At 30.5% G+C, this 26587-nt stretch overlaps 1 protein-coding gene and 1 long non-coding RNA gene across 2 annotated transcripts; both read left to right on the forward strand.

The window, feature by feature from the left end:
* Window positions 1–4092: 4092 nt before the first annotated feature.
* On the forward strand, window positions 4093–6120 carry LOC124922290. The gene is made up of 3 exons (XR_007097791.1): window positions 4093–4272; window positions 5254–5388; window positions 5480–6120. It is a non-coding gene; the product is annotated as an uncharacterized LOC124922290 (long non-coding RNA).
* Window positions 6121–22702: 16582 nt separating this feature from the next.
* LOC124915034 (pentatricopeptide repeat-containing protein At1g74630-like) lies at window positions 22703–24748 on the forward strand. The gene has a single exon (XM_047455685.1). The coding sequence runs from the start codon at window positions 22764–22766 to the stop codon at window positions 24744–24746; it is 1983 nt and encodes a 660-aa protein (XP_047311641.1). The 5' UTR covers window positions 22703–22763; the 3' UTR covers window positions 24747–24748.
* Window positions 24749–26587: the final 1839 nt, after the last annotated feature.

Below are 26587 nucleotides of genomic sequence, written 5' to 3' on the forward strand. Positions count from 1 at the left end.
TAAAGAGGTTTGAGAATTTTATTTTACCCAAATCCTAACGATTACATAACTTCCATAATTATTCACTACTCCAACCGTTATTAACTTCCTTACAACATTACATAAGCATATCATAAACACAACACAAAACTGCCCATACAATTATGTTGAAAAACAGATCAGCTTTGGGCAGCATTTGACGCAGTATAGGCCTTCTTTATTATCCTGTCGGCACTTGTTCACGCAATTTTCATATGCCGCCCCGTACTGAGATTTAGGAGTCCATGCAATAAAAAATGATAATAATTATATTTTAATAAAATTAAAATATACAAATAAATTAAATATATAATCATAATATTTCCTATTTAAAAAAATTATAATATATATAAAAAAACTAATATAATTCGGTAAAAAAATATATTTAATTAAATAACTAATAATATTGCATGTAAAAAAATATTAAGTAATTTAAATTATTTAATGATTTTGAAAAAATGAGATAAAAATATTTAAAGGTATTGATATATATAAATAAAAAAAAAAAAAAATTATTCAAGAATAATGTCATAGGTTTTCTTACCGCCTTTAAGCCCTTCTCGAAAATATCCTTATATCCACTTATCTCAGTTTTGTACTGGTCATGTGCAGCCATAACCTAAACAACAGGAAATCAAGTATTTAATTAACTTAATATATAGCCGCTAAATAAAGACGTTGAAATCGACAGCTTGCTTACAGTGGTGGCCAGCATGGAAATGGCAATGAGTGCTAGGAGCAGAATACAGACAGCTTTGCCCATGGTATTTCCACCACAAAAGATTTGATAAACCTAGAGGAAAAGATCTTAGATGTTTGGTTTAGTGAAAGTGGGTAGAGTGAATTTATAGCCATTTTAAAATTTCTTCAAAGTAGGCCCAGATGATCCTCTCTTAACCAATAGCAGCAAAAAAAAATAGATTTGCAGATAATAGAATAAGAAAAAAAAAATCATTTAAACGTATTTAATTGTAGGGCTAGAAAAAATCATTTAAATTAAAAAAAAGTATGAAATATCAATTTCCAATCAACAACTCAAATATGATAATTCAATCTTTTATTGGCCCATATTTTAAGGCAACTTGACTGTTGATGTTGATGGAAGTGATCCTAAACAATATTTTATTGGTATACAATTTGCGACAAATCATGAGAATAAAAATATTATAATTTATAATATATATTAAAAAATAATAAAAATAACAAATTAACGGTGTTTAAAATCGTTAAAACAAAATCTTATTTGATATAATTTTAACAATAAAGGCGGTAAGGTTTAAAATAAAATATAAAAATTACAATTGACCCAATAAAAAAATCTCAATTTAATAATGACTTATTAAAAAAATATAAAATATATAATAAAAGTCATTGAAGAAGAAGAAAGAATAGGGAAAATATCATGGCAAGATTTGAGAATTTAGGATATGGGGAGTGAGAGTTGGCATTATGCATGTGAGATGAATAATAAATGTACATCAATAATTAAAAATAAAGGCCCCAACAAACATTTCTCTATCATCAGGAACAACAAATAAATAAAATATTCCACACGATGCAGATAATAATAATTTACCTAATTATTGAGATGCCACTTTATTTATTCATATTTTGTACACAACCTATTTAAAATATTGTTTACTAGTTACTACTTTATTACCATTTAAAAAATAAATATTTTTCTCATTTCCATTTACCATCTAAGGGAATGAATGACAAGATGGAAAACAAAAATTCTCATATATATATATATATATATATATATATATATATATATATATATATATATATATATATATATATATATATATATATATATATATATATATATATATATATATATATATATATATATATTATTATGGAATTAGAATTAAAAATTTTAATTGAATTTCAATTATCTTATATATCATAAAATTTGTTCATGAAAACTCAATCGGTGTAGATTTATTTTTATCATTAATAAAAAGAAAATAATTGTTAAATTTAACCCTTAATAATCAATCATTTTAAAATGTGTCCTATAATATTTAATAATGGACAAATTATATTGGCAACCTCTAATTACTTCAATAACTTTTAGCTCTCAAATTAATTTTTAAAACAAATCGTCCCATTCAACTTTTAGAAATGTCACAGATGTCCATTCCGTTAACTTTTTTGATTAATGATAAACTTAAAATATTTTTTTATATATATTAAATCTCTTTTATATATATTATTTATTTTTATCTATACATATCTATTCCTAAATTATTTAATTTTTTCGCGATCGTCATTTCTTTTCTCATTCTCTATACCAAATTTCCCGCTATCATTTCTCTAAAATAAATTAAGGTCCATAATTAAAATATTAAAATAATTTTATCATTACTTTATTCTTTATTATATTTAGTCCAAAGAAAATCAAATAAGGTAAAAAAATATATTTGACGGAATTCAGGTAGGTCTGAAATTGGATATCTCTTTCTCTTGCTCTGAAATCGCCGATTCTCCACAGAAACCAAAACGCCGACAAGAAAATGGATTCACGTCCATTGGTGGCTTTACTTTCTCCATTAATCTCACCTCTTATCGTTCTCTTCTTCCTTCTCTTTCCTTCCTCTTCAACAAGTCATCTCTTAATCCCCAATTCTACGTTCGACAACGCGTTACAATGAAATCTCCTCTCAATTATAACTCACTTCGTAACCATGACTGAAATCTCCGTTTCCTTCTTCCTCTTCTATAATAGGGATAAATATGCATAGATAAAAAATAAATAATATATATAATATTATATATATATATATATATATATATAAAAGAGATTTAATAATTATATAAATAAAAAAATTAATGATAAAAATATATATAATATTATATATATAAGCGATTTAATAATTATATATATAAATATAAAAAATAATGATTAAAAATAATATATATAAAAAATAATATTTTAAGCTTAACCTGTTATGTTTAACCAAAAAGTTAACAAATAGACCATTAGTGACCATTTTAAGAGTTGAAAAAGCAATTTATTTTAAAAATTAATTTGAGGGCTAAAAATGAACGATCAAAGTGAGTACCCATTTTAATAATATATTACAAAGTTCAGCATTCCCGTATGGCCATCTTGTTAGGTGTGCATATATAACAATTATCACTGTCAAAGAAATGATCAATAGCAACAGAATTCAGCGACGATTTGCATAACCCGTCGCTATTGATTCATATAATATACTATAATTAATATTTATCAATAGGCACGTGTATTTTATCCTGTTGCCAATATGCATATTTGAACTGACATATTAATAATTCAAAATTAAATCAAACTAAACCCTAACGACTAAACTTAAAAACTTAACCAGACTCAAAACTAAGTCGCACACAAGTTGGAAGTTTTGGAAGTTGCGGTCTTGGAGGCGATATCTGCTATCTGCTTCTTCTCCTCTCTATGTATCATTGAGATCCAAAAGTTCATATCCTCCTGATCATTTCAGGTTTGTCGCTTCAAATTTTGTTTTGGATATATAATAATACAGGAATCTTTAGATCGAATGGATCCAGATCTGTTTCAATTTTACCTCCTATATCGCCACCGCTTCCACCTGCAACCTTGCATTTTCTTGCAATGCCTTAGCATTCCTAAATGTCAATTCCAAACAATTTAATCCAACATTTGTTCACGGTTGATTAGTTAGGTCAAGATCTTAGATCTGGTTTGTGTATGTCTTTTCTGTATCTGTTTTTATTGTCAAGCCAAATTTTTCTTCACCTCCTTCATCGACTACATCTCTAGGAATTTACTTCAATCTTTTCATTTCCTACAGAGAATGATGTGTGAGGGATTCAATAGACATCGTTTAAGTTGTGGCAACTTCTGTTTCCAGTGGCGTTCGTCCTTCTGATGAGATTGTTCTAAATATCCGAGTAAGCAATCCTTGTCTTCTGATCAGTTAGTTCATTTACTTCAATTTGTTCGTTTTCTTCAGGGAATGATGTGTGAGGGATCGATGCGCTTCCAACATAAAGAGAATACTAGAAATCTAAGTGAGGTTTCTTTTTATAATTTTTTTTGGATTGTCTTAATTAGGAACCTAATTCTTCTTGTTTCTACAATCAAAAGTGTCTTCTGCTGCTGTTGATCTTGCTGCAGAAATTGCAGTTAAACCGCCTGTGTATCTGAAGCCACCGGAGTGCCAAACCATTTAGGAGAAACTCTTGCCAAACGTTTAACCAATTGTGGATTTGCATCCAATCTTCCAGGTGAGCAACATCTTCTTCAATTGTTTGCAATAAATTAACACAAGATTAGTATATAATTAACAGAATTTGGACAAAATATAGGCTTGTGCATATTGATGAGCTTCGAGATCCCTATGTCTCAAAAAAACCTTAAACCTTCTTTATTGTGCAGTTAGAGGCATAGGCATGTATAAAAATAACCCTTCATCAAATAAGGCCAAATGTAGAAGCATTTTATTTTATTTTGGCATCCAGTGAGCCAGGACATCATTAGAGATTGTGAACAAGTTCTGAACAAGTTAGATCCCAAAGTTTGCGAAAAGAAAAATATAAGTTTGAACTTTCTACAACTATCAATCACATAAATATGGTTATAAGAGAATATGGATTACATACTGCCTTTATCTTATTTAATGAGAATTTATAGGAGGAAAAGTTAAGTTACCCATTTGAGAAAATCTTAGCACGCTAAGTGACTTGCTTTTTTATTTTTACTTTTAGTGTTACTATTTCCCATTGGCTGGCCCTCCAAAAAGTAAAACAGAACTCTAGATTTTTTTTTTATTTTCTGCATATAAATTCTAGTTAATTAGAGCATCATTAGAACTCTAGATTTTTTTATTTTTTTTTCTTAGCAATTCATTAACAATCATATATATATTGATGTATCTTTATTATTTGTTTCAGGGTCTTTCATTTTAAATAAGAAAACTTTTCTTCACTTGAAAAGAAAGAAACAACAATGAGAGATACTACAAGTCTAATTTTAAACAACAAAGTGGTTTGTGCAAAACCTGTTCTAATTTCTTCTACTTCTATCTTTTAGTCCTAACAGTTAAGGTAGATATGACCTCTAAAGGAATATTATGATGTTCTTGATTATTGCTGACCCTTTATGAAAATTTTCTATCAATTAGTTTATATCTTAATAAGTCTTATATGTTCGTGCTTATTTCTTTGGATTCTTGAACATATTTTTCAGTGCCTTTAATACCCTTGCAGGTGGTTCAAGTACTATTACTTCAAAGAGTATTTCTCAGCATTCACATCGCCATCAGCTAAATTATCAGATTCTTATATCGGCATTGCACGAGTCCGAGGAAAAACGAGGTTGTATGGCCTCAGCAGGACAATCTGGTAACTGAACTTCCTTTCATCTTTTTTATGTGTTTGCATTTCTTTAATCATTGATTGATATTTGAATTGTGTGTGTTATTTCATAATATAGGTGAATCATCGGAAAACACAGATTCATTGGCAATAAGGGAATTCTACATGAAGAAAGCTGCACGAGAGGAGAAGAGATGACCGCTGAAATAATTAAATGATGAAATGCCTCATTATACTTGTTCAAGGTTAGTTAGTGTCTTCTCTAAGAAGGAGAGTTGTTTTCTTTGTTTGGGTGTGTTTGGCAGGAGGAAAAGACAAATATCCAGAGGATGATGTAGTTGTGTATAGAAAGCAAACAGGGATGTTGTAGAGAAGACAAATATTCAGTTAGATAATATTGGCCATAAACTCGTATCCAAGATGGGTTGGAAAGAAGGTAACTTAAACTATTTACCTAACTTTCTGATTAATTCTGAATGACTAGGTATGCAGGAGAAGGTCTAAGGAGCTTTAGGATTAAATTGCAAATATAATAATGGCAGGTCTTTGGTAGACCAAGTAATATGATAATTATGGACTGAGATTATTGAAAAACAAATGGAGAGCAAGATATTATAAGGGTTCAAACTTATATTTGATTTATGTTTATTTTTATTTTATAAGAATGAGAAACAATATGTATTTAAGAGAAATATTATGTAAGTTTGTTTTAGTAAATATGAATGATTTAGTTTCACTAATAAAAAAAATTATTTTGAGATATTTGAAAACATTTTGTTCATATTAAATTTGGTAAAATATATAAATTTATTATAAATAATTTTTAATTAATGTAGGTATTCTTTAGCGACGGTACTTAAATCCTGTAGTCACTTTTTTAGCCACAGTACTTAAATCCTGTAGCCATCAATAGCGACAGTACTCGATCCTGCAGCTATATTTTAGCTACGGGACCAATAGCGACGGTTAGCGACGGGTGACTTTACTGTGGCTATTAACCTTTAGCGACAGTATATTGAGCAACAACGACAGTAATTCCTGTGGCTATTGCACTGTTTTTTACTAGTGTATTAATTTAAATATCAGTTAAAAATGTATATCATAAAATCAAAATTTTAAAATAACTATAATCCACTGGTAGAGCCGTCAATTTGGGTTAGGTCCGTTGGGTTGGTCCGCCCTGCCAAATAATTTAGACAGCTTATGTTAAATTATTAGTAACTCATTTAGAAGTGGGCCTACACGGTCTAGTCCGCTCGGGTCACGGGCCTACACGGGTCAGCCTGCTCGGGCTTGGGTTGGACTACGGGTTGACAAAAAAATCTAATCTAATTTATAGTCTTATAGGCATATGCCGCATAACCCTAGTTTTTTTTCTCTCCTAGGCAGCACTGCAGTAGTCAATACTCCAACTTGGTTCCAGTTCTATTTGATAAAATTTTCAAATTTTAGTTACTTTGTTGAACTATTTGGTCAATTAATGTATAATGATAGACAATACTCTTGTTTGGTGTGTATTATGACTATTTGATCATATTATTAAACTCTTATTTTCTAGAACTATTAATAATTTTTTATTTATAGTGAGACAACCCGCAAACTGACCCGCCTAACCCGCAACTCACCTTGGGTTGGGTTGGGTTGAGGATTTTCATCCCACCGGGATGGAGGGCCGACCCGTCATCGACCCGTCAAACAATGAGTTTTGGAGGGTAAGCTCTCCCCTCCATGGGTTGGCCCATCTGACCGCTCTATCCATTAGTAACTTAAGGTAGCGTTTGGTACGTGGTATAAATTATATAAGGTATAAGTTGTATAGAGGTATAAATTGTAACGAAGTATAAATAATATAGGATACTATAAATTGTACATGTTATTGATGTTTGGTATGAATTATAAAAATAGTATAAGTTGTATATGGTTTATAATTTTGTGTTTGGTATATAATATAAGAATGTAGTATAAGTTGTATAAATATTAATTTAAAATTTAAATTTTAATTATTATTATTATTATTTTATATTTATTTATATTATAAATAATATTTTTATTATTATAATTTATTGTACTATTATTTAATAATTAATGTAAATTTAATTAACATATAAAAAAATTAATTATAATATAAACATAAATTATGTTTATTTAATTTAAATATTATTAATAATTATAATAAAATAAAATTATTATTTATAAATTAAGTAAATATATAAATTAATAATTAATAAAATTATCATTATAAAAATAAATATTTATTTTTTAATTAAAATATTAAACTATTTAAAAATATATATTAAAAATAATTAAATATAATAATAATATTAAAACTAAATAAAATATATTTAATATATTATATAATAATAAATTATATATAATATTAATAAATATTATATTAAGAAATTAAAAATTAAGTGATATAAGAAAAATATTATACCTAGAGGGAACTAGTTACAATTTTATACCAAATATGAGGTATAAGTTATATAGAAGGATAATTTATACTAATAGTAAAATCTTAACAAAACACCAAATTAAAACACTATTTGTATAGTTTATACTATATCAATAGTGTTATACCTTTTATATTTCGTACCAAACACATTCTAAGTGTAAGAATATTATTTAAGAAACCAATATTCCATGTTTAACCATATACTGCAACAACAATAGTTTTTATTATTAACTTTGGAAATAGGATTAACCAACATGTTACCATATTATTTACAGAAATAAGTAAAATAACATTTCTTTATCAAATTTAGGTGTCAAATTTTATTTTTAATAATATATAGTTAAACTTTAAATTATTACTAATTGACGAACGAATAATAAGATTTTACATAAATATTAATAAGACATGGTTAGTTTACAAATTATTAGGAATGAAATAATTTAAAATTAGTGCTCGAACAAATAATAAGATTTTAATAACAAATAAATATTGATAATATATTGTAAAATTAAAAAGAAATATCAAACTAACTAGGTTAGTCAGAAAATCATATAAACAATAATAAATAATATGAAAACTCATAATTAAATGATAGTGATACAGCGTACATGCACTCAATATATGTAATTAAACAAAATATATAATTACGATTATTGCAACAAATGTTGTTTAAATAAAATAAAAAACATTAACATATATTTTGTTTCAAAACATAAAATTTGACCGTAGAAGTACATTTATTCCATTTAAATTCTTCAAGCCATTGTAATATTAATTTATAGTAAATTACCGATTTAAACTTTAAAAATTTTACACCAACTAACTTTTTATTAATCTCCCCTATATATATCATTATTACATCATCATGTAAATTTATAATTGCCTCTAACATAAATAATTAAACATAAAAAAATGTTATATAATTATCATTTAAATAAATATTTTCTCACACACTAATAGAGTATTAATTTATCGACAACACCGACTCATTTTCTCACCTCAGATATTTTGCACAAATCAACTCTTTATTATCCTTTCACATATATAACAATTGTCATCATATAATTTTTTATAACTATTCTTAACAAAAATAATTAAAAATAAAATATGTCAATATTTATTTATTCAACAAAAGTCGTTAAATAAAATAAAAATTAAAAAAAACATAAAATTACAAGTATTCAATATAAATATTTTCTGATATTTTTTTTTATTTAAAGTAGAAAGCTAACATATAAACTCTCCACAACCACACAGTCATATTTTCACTTGTGCATTTTCACTAACCAACTTGTCATTAACCTCTCACATATCTATAAACATTACTCACTCATATAATTTTTTATATATAATTACTAATAAATAATAAAAAATAATTAAGCATAAAATATGTTAATATAATTATCATTCAACCAATATCATTTAAATAAATTAAAAAGTTGACATACTTTTTAGAAAAATATAAGATTTGTTGTTTAAATATCTTCTTATACACCAACCAAGTATTAATTTATTGACCTACTACCCTCATCTAAATAATATGCACCAAAAACTGGTGACCCTCTCACATGTATAATAGTTACTTTCTTATATATACTTTTATAATTTCTCATAACAAAATAATTAAACAAATAGTTGTCAATATGTTATTCAAACAAATATCATTTTAATAAAGTAAAATCATTAACCTATACTCTTTTTTAAAAATATATATATATATATATATTATTCATAGAATGAATAATATACTTAATATAAATAAATTTTCATAATTCAATTAAATATTAATTCATCGTTATTACTAACATTTTACTCCGCTTTAGTACATTTTACACCAATCAAATTTGATATTAACCTCTCTAATATATAACTATTAGTCTCTCATATCATTTTTCATATAAAATTATTGATAACAAAAATAATTAAAGATTAAATATGTCAATATAATATATACATTGATATACTCTTTAAAAAATATATATAAATATCTTCTTACGCACTAATTAAATATTAAATCATTGTTACCGAACTTTTATCCTCACTTTCGATATGTATTCGACGTTACTCTCATGTTTATATATATATTTATATTCAATTTCATATTTCATAATATCACTTTAATTTAAATTAAAAAATTAACTTTTTTATATTTCAAATCAAATAAAAAATTATACTATTTAGTATTTACACAACACATTGTTAAATCAATATATCCGTACAACATATATATTTATATTAAAAATAATTCAATATTTTTTTCAAATAATATATAATTATGTCTTCGAAATGATTAGTGCCACGTGACATATTATTTAAGACAAAATCTTGGTTTGTCAAGAGGATCAATCATAAGATGGTTGAATGAAATAGATTTTATAAGTTCAATTGTGATAATCACTTTAAGAATTAAATATATTTGTATTTAGCATGAATGTGTTACTCTTATATGATATTTGAAATAATTTGTCAAAATCAATTTAAATCATAACTAACATAAGACCTAAATAAAATTGAGTGTAAAAATGTCAATCCAAATGATATTTAGATTTGAGCAGTGACAATGGAGTGATATTGGTGGAGGAAATGAGAGTTAAAATGTGACATTAGTCATTGAATTAAAAAATAGAAAAAATATGAAAAGAGAGACACGTATCACCTCTTTTTATCTTTTTCTAATTTTATATTAGAAATTAATAATTCACCTCTTTTCTTTTAATAATAGAAAAACAGTTCTCACATGGTCACATTGCCTCCTCCAATTGTATCAACACATCTAATAATTAATCCTTTTTTTAAATGCTTCAAATTGAAATTTCACAAAACAATTCTAACAGACAAATGGAAAAACTCAAACTAGGTCCGGTAGGCACACTAAACTTGATTGATGAATTCAAATTTATGAATGTTGATATTGGATGACTTTAATTATCTACTCAAGTCCGGTATTTAAGAATGACTTTATTAATTCTCTATAAATTTGAATTTTTAATGATTTAAAATGCACTTTTGTAATTAAATAAGAAATTTTTGTAATTCTAAAATGAAAATAGTCTGGTATAGTTTTTTTAATAATAAAATTATCCCAACTAAAGAAAATGAAAAAACATTTATGAATAAAACAAAATTAAAATTTATATTGAAATAATTGATAACATGCTTGACAAAAGGAGGTCAAAATTACATCCAATTAATTGGATACCCATATCGAACTATTTTTTATTTTAAGAGTTGTATTTTCGATAAACTTAGGATAAACTTATTTGTTTTCGATGACTTTCCTGTCGACGACTTTTTTTTTTGTTATTTTCTGTAATATAGAGTTTTCACCCCTTCGTCACGAGCATTGACTCTATGCAGTGGCGGATGGACTAATGGGCTGAGTGGGCTTAAGCCATTCTAACCAAGATCTCACTTGAGCTTATCAAACAAGCTCTAGGATATTAGATTCTTCTTCTTATTGATATTTCTTTTGTTAAAGTTTGTTTGATTACTATTATTTAAATGTTTGTTATTTTTTAGGATTTGTTTGATATGATTATTTGAGTATTTTTATAATTTATAAGTATTTTTATCTCTCATATTATGTTTATTTATTTTATCTTCAAATATTATTTTAAAATAAATAATTATTTATTTAAAATAATTAATATCATGATATCACCGTTCCAATATTTTAAAAACTAATAATAATAATATTTTTTTACTGATTAGTATGATAATTTTTTTTTAAATCACATCTCTTATGTATTGTTTTTTCCTCCATTTTTTGATTTCAATTAAAAAAAAATTAAATTTAAGCCCACCCTAAATCCATTTTCTGAATTCGTCTTACCCAAGAGTTGAAGTGGGCTTAATGTCACGGGCAGAAACTCGGTCACCGAATATTCTCTCGTCCTGCGCGGCACTAGGCTAGATTGCCACAATCCTAGCTAGTCAGCCTCTTAAAGATGCAAGAAGATTGAACAATTTGAGAGAGAAAGAGCTTGGAGAATATCTTGTTTATTATTTACAAGAGTGAGGTATTACAAGTGTTGAGTGCTTTGAACATTGGTTAATTTTGAGTTGAGTGACCTAGACTTGTTTATATACAAGTGGGAAGATCATTCTAGATCTTCCTTGTCCTAGACATTTCTAGACTCTTCTAATATTAATCTAATCCTAAGAATTCCTAGAGATTTCTAGAGAATTCTACTAGCACCTATACATGAGAACTCCTAGAGAATTCTAGAGAGTTCTCCCACCTTACATGCAAAAGGAACTTTCTAAAGAATTCTAGAGAGTTCCATGACCTCATTCACAAAAAGGGAACTCCTAGAGAAATCTAGAGAATTCAATGACCAACCAAAATCTAGGAACTCTTAGAGGATTCTAGAGAGTTCCATAAATTACCACAAAAATCCGGAATATTCTAGAAACTACACCTTCTGGGCTTGACATGTGCACCCCATACCAATGGGCCGTGACATTCTCCCCCACCTAAGTCGTGGCCGACCTCGGCACGACCTTAGAACGATGCATGTTGATCTTCTTCCTAGCGTCCCCTAAGTGCTCTTCCTCCCCCTTGCACGTCACGGCATCGAGTGCACCTATGGCCGCCAACTCCAACCGATATGAGACATTTCCCACACGTCTCTCGATTGAAAATGGTCCCTCGAATCTGCGCACAAGCCCCTTGAGCACAGACCGCAGAGACTTCAACTGTTGCGGGGGCAACTTCCCCCTTCCACCGTCTCCTTCCTTTACTGCACGCCTTCTCAGATCTTCCCCTCTCTTCATCTTCTTGGTGTCTCCCTCCAAAGATGCCCGAGCATGACCTACTTCCTTTCCCACGGACTTGGCGCGAGTGAAGGCAGACTGACTTTGGCCCACGTTACCTGTGGCCAAACCTTGTGGATCTGATGGTTTCGTGCCTTTAGTCTTGAGCCACTCGAAGACCTCGCACCTCCTTTGGACTTTTTTGGGTACTTGTCCTTTCCCCTTGGAACCGTCCCCATCATCCACCCTAGAAAAAGTGGTAAAAGCCCCTTTACCACATTTGCGACCTCGGCTGAATCACATTGCCGAGAACATGCCTATTCCCTCTGATTCTCTCCTTGTTGGAATCACGCTAGACTTCCCGTGATCCAAAATGATTAAGGAATCGGAATAAGGCATTATGCAAGCGCGTACCTGATCGCACCATTGTAGTCCCAACACTACGTCGTAGTCTTCCATTGGGACCAAGGTAAACGAGACTGTCCCATACCAGTCTCCGATCCTGGTGTGCACTTTCCTAGCCTCCCCAGTCACCGGTTTGGCTACATCGAAGGACTTCACCGTCCCTCTTGTTGGGCTGATCCGCATACCCAACGCCTTGGCTACTCCTTCTCGCATGAAGTTGTGTGTAGCCCCTGTATCCACTAGTGCCTTAATGCGTCTTCCCCCGATCCAAGCTTCCACGAACAAAGAGCCACTCCTTGTTTCCTTGATCGGCTTCGCAACACTAGTCTTCGCAGCGTTGAGCAGTCTCAAGGAACCCACCCGAGTCCCTTCTTCTTCCCCAGAAGACTCATGTCCTTTCACTGCTGCAACCTTTTCCCCCTTGAATGAGCACATAAACTTTATGTGATTATGAGCACCACAAATCTGACACACTCTTGGCTTACCCGAGTCGTCAGTTTTCCCCACAGAGTTGTTATGTGCATGCCCCTTCCTAGGTGGGCGGTCTCCCCCACGATTTTCCTCCTCGTCCCCGAGGATCTTCGGCCTATCCACAGACACTTTGAGCTCTAACAGTCTTTCTGCAACCGCGATTGCCTCGGAGACGTCCCGCACCTTGGCCCTTTGCAGCTCAAACTGCGCCCAAGTCTTAAGGCCATTCACAAACGCGAACAGGGCCTCTTGTTCCGTTAGACTAGGTAACTCGAGCATCAACTCCTGGAACTCCTTCACATACTCCTTGATGCTCCTATTGTGCACAAGTTGATTCAACCTTTTCCTAGCCTCGAACTCGGCATTCTCTGGGAAGAATTGACGCTTGAACTCGGTCTTGAAGTCCTCCCACGTCTCCATTCGCAATGTACCTCGTTCAATGTCTACCTCTCGCCTCCTCCACCACAGTAATGCCATATCTTCCAAGAAGAAAGGTGCCGTCTCAAACTTGCCACGATCATCTAGTATGTCTGATGCCCGAAAGTACCTCTCCATGTTCCAAAGGAAGTCCTCCACTTCCCTTGCACTCCTCGAGCCTTTGAATGGAGTTGGCTTAGGAACATCCATCCGTTGAGGTGTCACACATCTATGTTCCCCTCCATTACTCCCAATCCGCCTTTCCATCAATTATAGCCTCCCCAAGATATCCCTCCGGAGGGCCTCGACCATCGCATGGATTTCTCCCCGGATTGTCTCGAGCACTTCATGGCGGATATCATTAACCTCCACTCGAACCGATCCCAGCACTTCGTCACGAATGCTCCGGTTCATATTGTTAATGACCCCGTCACCTCGTTCTCCAACTTTTCACCAGCCTCATCCAACGCCATCACCCTCTCGGCCACCGCGCTAAACACTTCGAGAGCCTCCTGGTGCTCGGACATGCCTTCCTCAAGCCGGGTCACTCGCGCTTCCATGTCAACACTCCTCTCGACGGACTTGTCCCTCTTGTCCTTCTGTTCGCCGGTCGAAACCTTTGTGACTTTGGAACTTGAATCCATCTCTTCTTTCAATGCGGAAGCACAAACGTGGATGCGATACCACTTTCGCTCTGATACCACTTGTCACGAGCAGAAACTCGATCACCGAATATTCTCTCGTCCCGCGCGGTACTAGGCTAGATTGCCATAATCCTAGCTAGCCAGCCTCTTAAAAGATGCAAGAAGATGGAACAATTTGAGAGAGAAAGATCTTGGAGAATATCTTGTTTATTGCTTACAAGAGTGAGGTATTACAAGTGTTGAGTGCTTTGAACATTGGTTGATTTTGAGTTGAGTGACCTAGACTTGTTTATATACAAGTGGGAAGATCATTCTAGATCTTTCTTGTCCTAGACATTTCTAGACTCTTCTAATATTAATCAAATCCTAAGAATTCCTAGAGATTTCTAGAGAATTCTACTAGCACCTATACATGAGAACTCCTAGAGAATTCTAGAGAGTTCTCCCACCTTACATGCAAAAGGAACTTCCTAGAGAATTCTAGAGAGTTCCATGACCTCATTCACAAAAAGGAAACTCCTAGAGAAATCTAGAGAATTCCATGACCGACCAAAATCCAGGAACTCCTAGAGGATTCTAGAGAGTTCCATAAATGACCACAAAAATCTTGAATATTCTAAAAACTGCACCTTCTGGGCTTGACATGTGCACCCATACCAATGGGCCGTGACATTAAGCCAACCCCTTAATTTCATATATATATATATATATATATATATATATATATATATATATATATATATATATAATTAAAAATCATTCCTAGACATTAACTTCACTTTTCTTTCCAAATTTTTTTCCTTCTGAATGCAATTTTATATATACTAAAAATGATTTCCTTCTTTTCAATTTCTTGTACAAGTATTTTTTAAATGTCTTAAATTTTATTTCACTAATTTATATTTTATACTTTTTTATTATCTCATTATTTTTATTTAAATTTTGATAGAATCTCTTTTTTTAAATTATTTTTTCTAATTTTCTTCCATAATTTTATCTCTTAAATGATATATTTGTTAACTTTATTATGTATATAATGTTTATAATTGATTTTATTATGTTTGATTGAATATTATAAACTTGAATATTTATCATGTTAGACACGCTTAATTTTTTTCTTCTATTTTTTTTTTTATAATTGAACTATAATTGTTCGATAAAATGTTTACTTAATTTTAACGATGCATTTTTACCGCTACCATAAAACAAACATTTTCAGCAATGAAGGAGACGAAAACAAAATTTCGCAATAACATGAATGGTGATATTTTAGTCGATTATTTGACACTATATATTGAACTAAATTTAACTAATATTATAATATATATTTTGTTATAAATGAATTTTATGTTTTTAAAATCGGGTATAACTCAACTTATTTAAATATTATAATATAACGTACACTTTTGACTAAATTTAAGCCAATCAAATGTTAATTCCTTGATCGTCCCTTCTTAGGATATACATCTTTTTCTAAGCATTTTTTTTATGAAAATAGTCCAACTCCTAGAATTATAAAATATCTCACTTTCATTCTTATGAAAAACCCAACTAGTCAAAGAAATCTTAAAGAAACAACCCAATTATTTTTTAGAAATTTGTGATTTTCTAAACTTCCAGTGGCAGAGCTACTAGGGTCAATTTAAAAAACTAATTATATATATATATATATATATATATATTATATTTCTCATATTCCATTCTTTCATTATTTATTTATATAGTTATAATGGTACTCATTTAAAATTTAATTAATTTAAATGATCACGTGTTTTAACTTAATTTTTTCAACTATTCTCTGCATTTATCTCAGACAGCTCAAATAGTTTTATTTACCTTCAGCCACACTCGATTAATTTTCTTTATAGTATAAAATTGTATAATTTTATATTTTTTTAATAGATTACAATAAGAAAAAAAAATATTATTGTCATTTTCAAACATAAAAGAAGTTCATCTTCATCCACAATTAATGAGATAAATCTTCAATCTAATATTAATATTGAAGAAAATATATCTAATAATATTACTGATTAAGAAAAGTTTTCGGACCTCTTAATCCTTTATTCATTATTGATGAATTTAATAATTGAAAAAGAGTTAACAATTAAGTTAAATGTCAATTTTTAATGCATGTAAGATGTAAGAGATCCTACTTCATCACATAGTAATACAGTAAATGTGTTGAAGATTCGATAAATGTAAGTTAATATTGACAAAATGAATGTTTAATGCCCAAAGTTTTCATTAAAAATAGTCTTTTTTTTTTTTTTTTTTTTTTTACTTTCAACAAATCTTAGCACATTTCACTACATTACTATGTGATAAAGGTAAGACCTCCCACATGTGTTAAAAGTGGATATTTAATTTCATTGTTAACCATTTTTCAATTATTAAATCCATCCATAGTGAATAAAAGATTAAGAGGTGATTTCTTTTGGATAAGAAACAAAAAAAATAAAAATTTTAAATCTCTTGATGAAGAGTACTCTGACTAGGAAACCTTTCAAACAAATTTATAATATTATATTTTTGATTCATACTTAGTTATTGGATACTCATTCAACTTAAGTTGATACTTAATATTTTAATATAAGTTCGCCTAATTTCATCTTGTTGATTAACGAGATGTTGCCATATAAAAATCTGAATTGCGGAATCTCATTCAAAAGTGTTAAAGTTCAATTTTAACTATTGTAAATTTTAAAACATATTACTCTTATTAAATATATTTTTTTAATACTAATATTAAATTGAAGATTTACCTCATTAATCGTGGATAAAGTTGACTTACTTTATGTTTGAAAAATAATAATAATGTTGTATACATAATATATATTCTTATATATAGAGATATAAATTAGGATGAAAATATATATAATTTATACGATCTTATATTATAAAAAATTAGCTGAGAGGTTAAGAGCTAACCAAACCGAGAGGTCCGAATCCAAAAAGTGAAACATATGATAGTTGAAGAGAAATTATGTTAAGGAAGTGAGAATTTAAATCAATTAAATTTAAATTAAGTAAAATTAACTATATAAATGATAAAAATAGAAAACTATGAGAATATTGTGAATATATATATATATATATAATATATAATATATAATTTTATTTATCCTATTTTAAATTATTCAAATAATTGTATTTTTTTATATTTATTTAAAATATACAAAAATTTAATTATTTTGGAATTTCATTGATATAACATTATTTTTAAATTAATTAATTATTTTAATTTTGTGTAATTAGCCCGACTATTTTCTAAAATAATTTATTGGCTCGAAGTTATTTTAAAAATTATAATTAAAGTGTAATAAATGAGTGTTTACACTTTTTAAAATTAGAATTTGTTTATATAATTAGACTATAATATGTATAATTAAAATTGGGTTTATTTTATAAATCATTTTTGGTTAAAACTGAAATTAAATCTCAATATATATATATATATATATATATATATATATATATATATATATATATATATATAAATATTAATAATAATTTTTGTATTAAATTTTAATTAGGATGAATATATTATAAAGGTTAAATATTTTATTATATATATTATACACTATACTTAACATATTAATTACTTTATTAAATGACGAGAAAGATGATGAAGAAAAACAAAAGAACCAAAAATTATTTTAATTTTTATTAACTAAACCAATTTTAAAAAATTTCCGATCTCGAAAATCTTTTAAGAGAACAATGAGATTATACAACGAGTCCACATTCTTATTGGATCTCACATAGACAACATTATGATAACTAGTATGTAGTCTGTGCATTTGCACGAATAATGATATAAAAACCGAGAAAAAAAATTATGGTTAAAATGTGATAGCATTTTTAATTTACTCTACATATATATCTAAATTAACCATAACTCTCGACCCGATAATTTGAACATTTTGAAAATTAAGCATCATTATATATATAGATTAGTTAGTTAAAATGTTGAACTTATATTGTTTTTTAACCGTTTTAAGTTTATGGGTGGGTCAACCCACAATCTGACCTAAGTATTAATTACTTTCACATATATATATATTCAAATTAACCACAACTCTCAACCCGACAATCCAGACACTTTCAAAATTAAGCATCATTATATATATATATATATATATATATATATATTAGGCAGTTAAAAAGTTTAACTTATATTGTTATAACATTTCGCGTATTGAATTTAAAATATAAAGTCTTATTAGCCTAGTTGGTTAAAGAGTTGTACTTATTTTTGTTAGGTTGCAAGTTCGAAACATACCTAAAACATTTTTAATTTTATTTTTAACCGTTTTAAGTTTATGGGCGGGTTAATCCGCAATCCGACCAAAGTATCCATTTACTCTAACATATATATCCAAATTAACCACAGCTCTCAACCCGACAATTCGAACACTTTCAAAATTAAGCATCATTATATATAGGGCTGCAAATGAGTCAAGCCGTTCGTGAGCTGCTCGCGAGCCGCTCAGTCAAAGCTCGACTTGAGCTTGACTTTAATCGAGTTCGAGTCGAGCTCGAGTCGGCTCGTTTAATATTCGAGTCGAACTCGAGCTCATATAATGTTTGCTCGAAGGCTTGTCGAGCTTTTTCGAGCCTAATAATATATAATATTTTATTTATTTATTTAATATTAAAACTTAAAATTAAAACAATATTTTTTTTAATCTCTTTTTAAAGCCCATATAGAAAGCCCACAATCTATATTTTATATTCTATTATCCTAAATCAAACCCTAATTTCTATTGCATCAATCCTATGTGACTCTTCATCTCCTTTTCTTCTTTCTTCCGTTCATTTCTTCTTCTTCCTTCTTCACCATATCTTCTTTTCATGTTCTTCTTCTTCACCATTTCTTCTTTTCATCTTCTTCTTCCGTCTTCACCATTCTTCACCATTTCTTTCCTTCATTCATAACACCATTTCTTTCACTCATTCATAATATATTGATTCATTTTTTATGTTATCTCTCATATACACTAGTAAATGCACTTTTATCTCTGAAGACTTCCTCTGTCCTCACAAATGCGCTTTTTTCTTTCTCCGACATATGTTTCACCGAGACGCGCCGATGGCGTTTATCGCTCTCAATGAGCTACTTCACCGAAGGCTTTCAGCCTTTCTTCGAGAGATTCTACCCTCCATAATAACCTATTTTCTACTAGTGACTATTTATCTCATTCATTCACAAGAGGCTTACAGGTAAATTAAAATCTACTATTTTCACTTCTACTATAACTATTGCTACTTCTTTTAGATAATTTTTTTTTGTATTATGAGAAACTTAGGCTTATATAGATAGCTCATTTACAAATATAGAAAAAACTATTATATATATTCATCCGTCAAGAACAAAATAAGTTTAAGGCTTTAAGGCGTCAAGATAAATATATAAAAACACTATTATATATAATGATTTTTAATTTATATTAGGGTTGGATTGATAATAGAAAAAAGGCTTAGACAATATTAGAGATATAATAATTAGTATATTATATATAATATTAAAAGAGATAAAAAATGTTAATATATTATCTATAATAAAAATATATTATATATAATATTGAAATAGATAAAAAAAATTAATATATTATATATAATAAAAGATAAAAAAATGTTAGTATATATATATATTATATAATATGTTGAGAGAAAAAATGAATTTACAAGATTAATAATATATTATAATATATAAAAAATTTAGTTAATTCTTGATGTAAATAAGTTAAATTTTAGTTATTTGTTTTAACATGTATTTTTATATTGATTATTTTTAAACTTAAATATTTTATATTATTGAAGTAGGTAGGTGTACGTGTGTGCTATGGTTGAAGAACATGACTTAAAAAGATTAATATATTGAATGTTCAAAAAAATTATGTAGCTTTGTACTTTGATTTTGGAATTTTATGTTTTAGAATTTTGATTAGTAATGGCGGTTTGATATTTTCAGACTATCATTTTTAAAATTTTGAATAGTTATTATTGTTTAATATTTTATTTTGAAACATCATGTTTTAAATGTTGAATATGTATGAAATATTGATATTTTCATTTTGAAAATAGTTTTTCGTTTGAGTTTGAGCTCGAGCACGAATTCGAGCTCGAGTTTGAGCTCGAGTTTGAAAATTTAATTTTAGTTCAAACTTTTCGAGTCGAGTCGAGCTTATAGATAAATAGTCGAGTCGAGTTCGAGCTCAAATTTATAAACTCGTTCGAGCTCGAGTTCGAGTCGAGCTAATAAAAACTAAATCGAGTCGAGCTCGAGCTCGACTCGGCTCATTTGCAGCCCTAATTATATATATATTTTATTTTTATTTTTAACCGTTTTAAGTTTATGGGCGGGTCAACCCACAATCCGACCCAAATATCCATTTACTCTCACATATAAAATTTAAAATAATTTAACAGTGTTCGAACAAAATAATAACCACAGCTCTTGACCCAGTAATCCGGACACTTTCAAAATTAAGCATCATTATATAGATTAGTTAGTTAAAAAGTTGAACTTATATTGTTACAACGTTCCGCATTCATCAAATTTGGTGTTAAAAAGTCTTATTATCCTAGTTCGTTAAAAGGTTGTACTTGTTTTGTTAGCTTGAAAGTTCGAAACATACCTATAACATTTTTAATTTTATTTTTAACCGTTTTAAGTTTATGGGCGGGTAAATCCACAATCCGACCCAATAATCCATTTACTCTCACATATATATATCCAAATTAATCATAGCTCTCGACCCAAAAATCCGGACACTTTCAAAATTAAACATCATTATATATATAGATAGATGGATTAGTTAGTTAAAAAGTTGAACTTATATTGTTACAACGTCCCGCGTTCATCAAATTTGGTGTTGAATTTAAAATATAAAGTCTTATTAGCCTAGTTAGTTAAAGTGTTGTATTTATTTTTTTATGTTGTAAATTCGAAACATACCTATAACATTTTTAATTTTATTTTTAACCGTTTTAAATTTATGGGCGGGTCAACCCACAATCCAACCCAAGTATCCATTTACTCTCACACATATATCCAAATTAACCACAGCTCTCGACCTAGCAATCCCAACTTTTTTCAAAATTAAGCATTATTATATATATATATATATATATATATATATAACGTTGTGAATGGACCTCATCAGTCGTTAATAGTTGTCAAAAATTTTCCAATTCTGTTTCAGCAAAATAATTCACCAAAAAATAACAGAGATAAAGGATCATCGCTGAAACTAGTCAATTTGATAGTCTCCACCAAACCTCTCAACAAGTGCCAATGAACTTTGGCAACTCGGTCAAGGTCCAAAGAATGTTCAAAATCTCAACACAAGCTGACATTGCAAGAGAAGATGTAGAGCAGATGTGAAGCAGCCTCCTCATCCTTATAACATATATGACATTGAATCTTCATGATAAAGCTCTTACACATAAATTCGTTTTCGGGTAAGAAACCTCTATTAATAACACTCCAACCAAAAATATGAAATATTGATTAGGAGTGTTCAATATTTGGTCTAAACCGAATATCCGATCGAATTCGAATTTTATTTTTATTTTTTAAATCGAATTTTAAACTAATTCGAATTCAAATTAGGTTTTTTATTTGGTTTTCGAGTTAGGGTTCAACCCGAAAACCGAATTCATTTATTATTATTTATTTTACTATATATTATATAATTAAATAATTATATATTTTATTATTTATTAATTTAGGTTAGCCGCTAGTTCTCGATAATCTCTAAGACTCTAATCCTTCACTACAACCGTCCACTTTTGAGTCTTGAAGTATCTCTCTCATCGAAAACACTCAGCACCATCACAAACAACTCTCCACCATCATATATATGGTCGTCAACAACACTGTTTTACTTTTATTTATGTCATTCAACTGCCGAACATTGACGGTCAATCAGTAAACATACTTTGGGTGATTTATACATGTTTAGGATTATTTTATAATTTGGGTGATTTATACATGTGTTAGGATTATTTATACCTCTATATATTAAACAAAATTTAAGTGTTGATCAAAATTTTCATTTAATTATACAATTTACATATAGTCTTCTTACAATTAATTGTTTTTAATCTAAACTAGTTGGCTTATATCTTAATTCTTGACTAGTGTATTGTTCAATTGTTTTGTAGAAATATAGTCGTGCAAGAGTTGCATACTAAATATGTGAAGAAGTAAATCATAAGAAGGAAAGAAAACAACAAGGATGATGTGAATGAACAAAGCGGAGCAGGTTTGCCTTTCTCTGTTGAGGGAGTGCCGCACTCTCTACAATGTCAAGCAAATTCATGCTCACGCGTGTAAAACCGGTCTCACCGCCGACCCTTTCATCGCCGGAAAGTTCCTATACCATAGCGCCATCCTCATCTCCGACGCCCTTCCTTATGCCCGCCGCTTCTTCCTCTTCTTCCTCAACCCAGATGTCTTCATGTACAATACCCTCATCCGCGGCTTTTCTGAATCCGCCTACCCTCACATGTCTTTCATCACTTTCTCTGACTTGCATCGCAACTCGACGATTCCGCCTCCGGATAGCTTCTCCTTCGCCTTTTCTCTCAAGGCTGCTGCGAACTCGAGGTCTTTGATCTCGGGTACTCAACTCCATACTCAGGCTCTCCGCCAAGGGCTCGATACCCATATCTTTGTAATTGTGGGGACTACTCTGGTTAGTATGTACGCTGAATGTGGATTCGTTGCCTCTGCAAGGAAGGTGTTCGACGAAATGCCCGAACTGAATGTTGTGGCATGGAATGCAATGTTGACTGCTTATGTTAGATGTAATGATTTAAATGGTGCAGTTCAAGTGTTCGAAACAATGCCTCTTAAAGACTTGACCTCATGGAATGTCATGCTATCAGTATACACAAAGGCTGGTGAGCTTGAGCTTGCAAAGAAACTGTTCATGGAGATGCCTATGAAAGATGACGTATCATGGAGCACCATCATTCAAGGGCTAGCTCATAATTATAATTTTGATGAGTCTATTTTGTTTTTCAGAGAGTTACGTCGAGAACAAGGGATGATAAGACCTAATCAGGGTAGTTTGACAGGAGTTCTTTCTTCATGTGCACAAGCTGGGGCTATTGAGGTTGCTAAAGTTCTGCATGGTTATATTGAAAAAGCTGGTTTACGGATTTGTTATGTGAATACTGCACTTTTGGATACATACTCCAAATGTGGTAATTTACAATCTGCTCGTTTGTTCTTTGAATTAATGCCGATTGGAGAAAAGAGCCTTGTTTCTTGGACTTGCATGATGGCAGGACTCGCGATGCATGGCTATGGAGAAGAAGCAATGAAACTCTTCAATGAGATGTTGCTATCTGGAATCAAACCAGATGGAATAACCTTTATATCACTCTTGTATGCTTGTAGTCATTCTGGATTAATAAAAGAAGCAAATGGGTATTTCTATAAGATGCGAGAATACGACATAGACCCGAGTGTTGAACATTACGGTTGTATAGTTGATCTTTACGGTAGAGCTGGTCAATTACAGAAAGCTTACGAATTTATCATCAAAATGCCAATCCCACCAGATGCCATCATTTGGAGGACTCTTTTCAGTGCTTGCAGCATTCACAACAATCTTGAATTAGCCGAACAAGTTAAGGAAAAGCTTTCGGAGCTCGATCCAAATAATCCAGATGACCATGTATTGCTGTCGAATGTTTACGCAGTTGCAGGTAAATGGAATGATGTTGCGGAAGTGAGAAGATCTATGATAACCCAAAGACTGAAAAAGAATCCCGGTTGGAGTATGATTGAAGTTGGGAAGATTGTTTATAAATTTGTTGCAGGTGGTGGGAAGGATGATCACGATGATGACATTAGGAAAGAAGCATATGAGAAGCTTGTGGAGGTTATGATGAGATTAAGAGTGGAAGCAGGTTATGTTCCTGAAGTTGGTAAAGTATTATATGATATAGAAGACGAGGAAAAAGAGGATGTTTTGTCAATGCACAGCGAAAAGCTTGCTGTAGCTTTTGGAATGACAAAATTATTATGTTGTAAAGAAAGAGGAGATGCTGTGGAGAGTATGATTATTAGGATAATAAAGAATTTGAGGGTTTGTATTGATTGTCATACTATGATGAAGCTTATATCTAAAGTTTATGGATTGGAGATTGTGTTGAGAGATAGGAGACGATTTCATTGTTTTAAGAACGGATCTTGCTCGTGTCGAGATTATTGGTGATTGATTCGAATATATGGTAGTTTTTTTTAAATGATCAATGCAATTATGAATAGTCGTTTAAGCACAACGACAAAAACATTACATAATTGAAAAAAATCACACAAATAATATAAAATTATCTTGTGCGGAGATCTTCCAAAAGGGCAACGAGTTCTCCAATTGAATTTGTTGGTTTCTCACATCAAACTTCATATAATGTTAGGATGATAGCATTGTGAATGATTCACAACGGTCGTTCGAGATTATTGAAGGTTCTACGATTTCTCTCCAACCAAATAACCCATAAGAAAATAATGGGAATATAACCCCATTATTTTAGGCCCGCAAATCTAGCTGCTTTAATCCATGTTTTCCAATATGCAACAATAGTTTTTGGCATAACCAATGAATACTAATAATATCCCTTCTTCTAGCCTAGTGGAAACAAGAGGTGGATATCCCTCAGGCCTCCATGAGGTCCTGGGTTCGAGCCCGTCAGGCGGAAAGTTCTGCGCCTGGTTAATTGGTTAAGTATGTTTGCGGGCTATGTACTTAACCCGCGGGGATTAGATGAAAATCGAAGACAAAACAGAAAGATCCTGGATCCGAGAATCACTAAATCTATCACGGGAGAAGATGAGATCTACATGAGGCAACCCTCACTCAATGACAATAGTATTCCATGTAATCAAACTGTAGCCATTGAGGATAGTGAGGCAAATGATGCTTATGATTTCTCTGATGAAAAGGTCCAGGACAGTCTGGAAAGTCAGGAACCCAACAATTATATTCATTCATGAATATAGTGACATGGAACATAAGGGGACTCAATGACCCTCTAAAATGTAAAGAAATCAGGAGGATCATCGAGAATTAGGAGATCACTATTATGGGTATTCTTGAGACAAAAGTCAAAAGTTGGAACCTTGAGAAGGTTAGCAAACTGCGTATTGATAGTAGCTGGAAAATCATTCACAACTCAAATGATAAAACGGGCAGAATCTGGGTTATTTGGCATAACAAAGTTGTTGAGGTGATGACTCTCTTTTCGAATGATCAAGCAATCCTGGTGGAGGTCAAAGACAGAATCACAAGAATCGTGTTTAATCTTGCTATTGTCTATGGTAGCAACTCAAGCACTGACAGAAGACTCCTCTGGAATTGTCTTAGAAACTGGATCGGTATTGATAAATCTTGGGCTGTCCTCGGTGATTACAACGTAACTAGAAACGAATCTGATCGTAGTCCAGAATCTGAAATTACTCGGGATATGATTGACTTTAATGACTGCATCAGAGATATGGGTTGTATCGAGCCTACCAATTCTGGGAACTTCTTCACTTGGTCTTCTACGCAAGGGAATGAGCAAATTAGAAAAAGTAGAATTGACAAATGTCTGGTAAATGAGAACTGGATTAACCAATTTCCGAGAAGTCAACTTCATGTTTTGAATCCGGGTATATCTGATCACTGCCCGATTAAATTGTTCTGGGAAAAGGAAGAAAGGTTCAAAAGGCCCTTTAAAATTTTCAATTTCTGGATGGATAATGATAAATTAAAGGGTATTCTCGAAAGCGTATGTTCAACAGATGTCAGAGGTTCCAACATGTACAGGGTTTCTGAGAAGCTTAAGCTCCTGAAGAATCATCTTCAAAGCTTTGACAAGAAGAAGTTCAGCAATATCTCCAATAGAGTTCTGGCTGCTAGAGAAGAACGGGAAGATGTTCAGAAAAAGTTATTAAGGGATGATAGTGATGAACAACTCAATGAAACAGAAAGATATGCGCTTGAAAACTTCAGGAAGCTGAGTCTGCTTGAAGAGAATTTTGTTAGACAGAAATCAAGACAGAGCTGGCTTTCGT

This window comes from Impatiens glandulifera, chromosome 1, assembly GCF_907164915.1.
Source record: "Impatiens glandulifera chromosome 1, dImpGla2.1, whole genome shotgun sequence".
Lineage (NCBI taxonomy): Eukaryota > Viridiplantae > Streptophyta > Magnoliopsida > Ericales > Balsaminaceae > Impatiens > Impatiens glandulifera.

Bases quoted from the DNA above. Each gene is read 5' to 3' on its own strand.
- LOC124915034 (XM_047455685.1), top strand. From the start codon at position 22,764: ATGAACAAAGCGGAGCAGGTTTGCCTTTCTCTGTTGAGGGAGTGCCGC.